This window comes from Miscanthus floridulus, chromosome 8 (genome assembly GCF_019320115.1).
Source record: "Miscanthus floridulus cultivar M001 chromosome 8, ASM1932011v1, whole genome shotgun sequence".
Taxonomy (NCBI): Eukaryota; Viridiplantae; Streptophyta; class Magnoliopsida; order Poales; family Poaceae; genus Miscanthus; species Miscanthus floridulus.
Window position 1 is genome coordinate 201,098,658 of NC_089587.1, and position 5,462 is coordinate 201,104,119.

General features: G+C 53.3%; 1 protein-coding gene across 1 annotated transcript; it reads left to right on the top strand.

Annotated features, from left to right (window-relative positions):
- Positions 1 to 254: 254 nt before the first annotated feature.
- LOC136477916 (serine/threonine receptor-like kinase NFP) lies at positions 255 to 5,077 on the top strand. The gene is made up of 2 exons (XM_066476180.1): positions 255 to 1,763; positions 4,148 to 5,077. The coding sequence occupies exons 1-2, from the start codon at positions 549 to 551 to the stop codon at positions 4,895 to 4,897; spliced, it is 1,965 nt and encodes a 654-aa protein (XP_066332277.1). The 5' UTR covers positions 255 to 548; the 3' UTR covers positions 4,898 to 5,077.
- The last annotated feature ends 385 nt before the right edge of the window (positions 5,078 to 5,462 follow it).

The window sequence follows — 5,462 nt, forward strand, 5'->3', positions numbered from 1 at the left end:
GCGAGAAAGAGGCACAGATTCACCAGGTCCAAATCCGTGTGTGCACGGTCGTCTTCCTGGTAGGTGGCAAGCACCAAGGAAAATTCATGGACCCGGGCCAATGTGTTGCTATTGCTAGTCCAAGCGCAATTACGCAAAGCAACCAGGCACCACGGGAACTAGTCGTCCATGATCGCGACCGGAGTGGGAGAGAACAGGAGAATTCCACGCAAGAAACGAAAAATATCACGGCCCCCTTTCCCCACTCCCCAGTCCCCACGCAAGTCAAGTTCAAGCCCGGCTTTTGTCAAAAAAAAAAAAAGGTTCAAGCCCGGCCGGGCAAGGATCACGACGAAGGACGAACGAAAACGGGCAGCGGCCGACGATTCCGCCGCTCAGGACAGCAGCCGAACACAGGCGAGGTGAGGTGACTAGCGCGGCAGCCCGGCGCATATATCAATCTCCACCATCGAACCCACATCGATTTGCAACTTGCTTAGCCACCACCACCACCAACCCGGCCCCGCCCCGGTGCGCGCGTGCCGCGCCTATCCACAGCGAAAGCCACGATGCGGCGGCCGCCGCCAGCGCTGAGGCTGAGCGCGCTGCTGCTGTTCTTCCTCTGCCTGTGCGCGTTCCCCGCCCCGGCGCGGTCGCAGAACACGACCTCGGCCACGCCCGCGCCGGCGTCCGTCGAGGGGTTCAACTGCTCCGCCAACCGCACGTACCCGTGCCAGGCGTACGCGCTCTACCGCGCCGGCTTCGGGGGCGTGCCGCTCGACCTCGCGGCCATCGGCGACCTCTTCGCCGTCAGCCGCTTCATGGTCGCGCACGCCAACAACCTCTCCACCGCCGCCGCGCCGGCCAACGGGCAGCCGCTGCTCGTGCCGCTCCAGTGCGGCTGCCCCTCGGGGTCCCCCAACTCCTACGCGCCGATGCAGTACCAGATCGCCTCGGGGGACACCTACTGGATCATCTCCACCACCAAGCTGCAGAACCTCACGCAGTACCAGGCCGTGGAGCGCGTGAACCCCACGCTGGTGCCCACCAACCTCGACGTCGGCACCATGGTCACGTTCCCCATCTTCTGCCAGTGCCCGGCCAAAGCCGACAACAACGCCACCGCGCTCGTCACCTACGTCATGCAGCCCGGGGACACCTACGCGTCCATTGCCGCCGCCTTCTCCGTCGACGCCCAGTCGCTCGTCTCCCTCAACGGGCCCGAGCCGAGGACGCAGCAGTTCGCCGAGATACTGGTGCCGCTCCGCCGACAGGTGCCCAATTGGCTGCCCCCAATCGTGCTCCGGAACAACGCCTCCGCGACGCCAGCGTCCCCGCCGCCCTCGGCTTCTCCCAACGCGACCGTGGTGAGCAACAACCGGAACGGGGTGGTCACCGGCCTTGCCGTCGGGCTGGGCGTCGTCGGCGCGCTCTGGCTGCTGCAGATGCTGCTGCTGCTCTGCTTGTGCAGACGGCTCAAGGCGAAGGGACGACGAGGTGACGCGGTGGCGAGCGGCGACGGCGTCGAGGGCGGCAGGTTCGCTAAGACCTCGTCCGCCGCCGGCGGCGGCGGCGGCGGGGAGAGGTTCCTGGTCAGCGACATATCTGAGTGGCTGGACAAGTACAGGGTGTTCAAGGTGGAGGAGCTGGAGCGCGGCACCGGGGGATTCGACGACGCGCACCTCGTCAACGGCAGCGTGTACAAGGCCGACATCGATGGCGTGGTGTTCGCCGTGAAGAAGATGAAGTGGGACGCCTGCGAGGAGCTCAAGATCCTGCAAAAGGTACGTCCCCCTGTTTCTTCCCCAAGAGAATTGCTCGCATCAGTGGCAGTGCTGTCACAACTCATACTAAAAAAAATGCTTTGAATTAATTTTGTTCTCATCACTAACCAAGAACGGCTAATCGCTAAGGCTTGCAGGCCTATTGATTATTGATCTGATGACCATTACAATTTGTGCATTTCTGATTGGGACAGTATGATTATAGAACGTTTGTGCTCATATCCATTTTTTTTTTGGGAGAGAAAACAAAGGAACGCACTTCTATAATTATTCTCTTCCAAATTATGGATCGCAGTGGTTAATTAAGTCATTAAGTGGACTAACAACAGCCAACAGAACTTGTCGAAGTAGTGATGTAGCAGTATTTTGAAGTCATGTTTGTGCCTGAGTTTCCTTTTGTAAGGCATGGGTCATTGGTTTGGAATCTTGCTACTGACATTGACATCAACTAGCAAGAGATGCATCTCTCTATTGGTTGATTCATCTTTCTTTTGGTTGATTGAAGACATAAGCGAAATTATTGATGGTAGTGCCGTAGTGGATTTAGGAAATTCATTTTTAGATTTGTAGCTGAGAGCGTCATCAGATGCCATGTGTTCAGACCGTTCTGCAGGGCAGCACTTGGCAGCGGTGGTACTAAAGGATCGCACGAGCCATAGAAAAGTACAAGAACATCCAACCATAGATCAGCCAACAACTTGATAATAGTATTTGTTTAATTATCCTTTCCTTCTAATGGAGAGGTCCATTTGTTTTGGACTTTTGCTTATGGTCTTCTCATAATAAATCCTAATGGACCTGCAACCTGTAGACGTAGCGTGTAGGGTCACGACGTATGAATGGGATGGTGTAGAGGGTTGACTGCCCAGTGTGTGGCGGGTCTCGATCACCACCTCCGTCTCAAAAAGATACCATTATAGCGTAGTGTTAATTCTCTTAAATTTACGCCGTGTTTAGTTCGCGAAAATTTGGGAATTGGCTACTGTAGTACTTTCGTTTTTATTTAGTAATTAGTGTTCAATCATGGACTAATTAGGCTCAAAACGTTCGTCTCGCGATTTCCAACCAAACTGTGCAATTAGTTTTTTTTTCGTTTACATTTAATGTTCCATGTACGTATCGCAAGATTCGATGTGATGGCTACTGTAGCACTTTTTGGGAAAAGTTTTTGGAACTAAACGTGGCCTTAATCAAATTTAGATTAGATTAGATAAAAATATACTGGTATTTATTATCGATAACTCGTCATGAAATTGATAAAGCTTGATCTTATTTTCTTTAAACTTAGCTAAAGTTTTGTTTGTTTGACTTATATCGAACTAGAATTACTCTTTGTGGGCCTGTTTGGTTCCTGCATCCAGGCTTTAAGTTTATTTAAACCAGGCTGGCGGGATGCAGGGACCGGCCGTTTGGTTGCCTGCTCACCTGGTTGAACCAGGTTCTGCGCGTGCACGAGGCACCCCGCGGCCAGGCTCTGCAGGAACGAGCAAATCGGCCGTTCCTGCCGGGCCTGGCTCGCTGGATGCAGCTGCTTTCACACCTAATGACACTATTAGTGTATGATTAGTGAATATCAAGTGATATTAATGTATTTTAAAGATGTTTAAGACATAGTTAGATAAAATAAGTACTTTAGGAGTGTATTTGCATAAAATAAAAAATCATATGCATAACCTTGTAATATTTTTATCTCATGCAATATATCTTCGTACAAGCAACCAAACAGCATCTCTTCTCAGCCAGGCTAAGTCGACGCAGTCAATCAAACATGACAAGGTCATGCACTCAGCCTGTCCCATGTGAGCCAGCCTCTCAGATACGAGCCAGGCCCTACTAGTACGTGAACCAAATAGGCCCTTTGAGACGGATGTATTATTTCTTGAAAAAAGATAACTCGATGTTAAGAGAGGGAGATAGTCGAGGGCTCGAGGTTATAGATTGCTCACCATCCTCGCAAAAGAGTAATAATATTTGCCCGTCACTTCATCAGTCACCACCCACCAGCCAGCCACCCCAGGGCATAGGGATCGTGCAAGCCAGGACATAGTCTAGTGCATTGCATTTGGTTGGCGCTTTTGCTCTGGCCGTCGATCACATGCGCATGACGCCGCGCATCTACACGGTGGCATCAATACATGAGTCTTCTCTCGCTGATGTACGACGTTGAACTATTCGCCAATTTTTAACGAAAGTCTGCTGTCCTGACAGCGAACACGTAGGTCGTTGAATTTTTCTTCGAATCAGCATCATCACCAACTCGTCAACCCATGACGGTTTGTGGCAAACAAGGATGAATGGCATCTGTGTGAACATTTCGCCATAGATGCAGACACTGCAGGATTTTTTTTTTTGGCAACATATGCAATTGTATATTTCGTGCGCAGGTGAACCACAGCAACCTGGTGAAGCTGGAGGGGTTCTGCATCAACTCGGCGACGGGCGACTGCTACCTGGTGTACGAATACGTGGAGAACGGCTCGCTTGACCTGTGGTTACTGGACCGCGACCGCGCGCGGCGCCTGAACTGGCGCGCGCGCCTCCACATCGCGCTCGACCTCGCCCACGGCCTGCAGTACATCCACGAGCACACCTGGCCGCGCGTGGTGCACAAGGACATCAAGAGCAGCAACGTCCTCCTGGACGGCCGCATGCGCGCCAAGATCGCCAACTTCGGCCTCGCCAAGACGGGCCACAACGCCGTCACCACGCACATCGTGGGCACCCAGGGGTACATCGCGCCCGAGTACCTCGCCGACGGCCTCGTCACCACCAAGATGGACGTGTTCGCCTACGGGGTCGTCCTGCTGGAGCTGGTGTCCGGGCGCGAGGCCGCGGACGAGAGCGGCGAGCCGCTGTGGGCGGACGCCGAGGACAGGGTGTTCCGGGGCCGCGACGAGAGTCTGGAGGCCCGCGTCGCGGCGTGGATGGACCCGGCGCTCGCGGAGCAGACGTGCCCGCCGGGGAGCGTGGCGAGCGTGGTGAGCGTGGCGAGGGCGTGCCTGCACAAGGACCCGTCCAAGCGCCCCAGCATGGTGGACGTAGCCTACACGCTGTCCAAGGCGGACGAGCACTTCGCCGACTACTCCGGTGAGAGCGTGTCGGTTGACGGCAGCGGCGAAATCGCTGCTCGGTGAAACATCCTTCCTTTGGCTAGTACTCCTACTCAGTAGTAAAAGGTTTGAGCCATCAGTTCGCGTTGTAAATGTTAAAAGTTCTAGCGTCTAGCGAGCGGAGGATGAGTCAGCAGTGAGTATATTGAATAATAGCGCCGGCATTCTGCGAGCCTGCGAGGTGCGTGAAATCTTTCGACTTGAGGTGTATATATACTCTTTAGTATTACGCAGATGAGGATCAATTCGTGAGTAGCAAATGGGTTACCGACGAAAGCAACTGATGCCTTTGTGTCGTATGTTACCTTGGCGACGGATGATGTTTCGGAAACGAACGTCGTTCGTTGGACGTCTAGCGCATTTTCCCGGACTCCTGAATTGGGCCTATATATCTGCCGTCCGAAAGCAGCTACCAGCAATGCAACCCACTAAGAACCATGAATTGGGCCTATACATCTGCCGTCCGAAAGTAATGCGGCGCAATATAAAGGGCCATGGCCCACGGACATCAGGAATGTTTTCGTTTCATTTTTTCTTTTTTTTCCTTCTCTTATTATAGTTATGTTATTACTATTTTTCTTTTCTTTCT

Coding starts and splice junctions, on each gene's coding strand:
- LOC136477916 (XM_066476180.1), top strand. CDS start 549: ATGCGGCGGCCGCCGCCAGCGCTGAGGCTGAGCGCGCTGCTGCTGTTC. Junction 1,764..4,147: donor AGCTCAAGATCCTGCAAAAG/GTACGTCCCCCT, acceptor TTTCGTGCGCAG/GTGAACCACAGCAACCTGGT.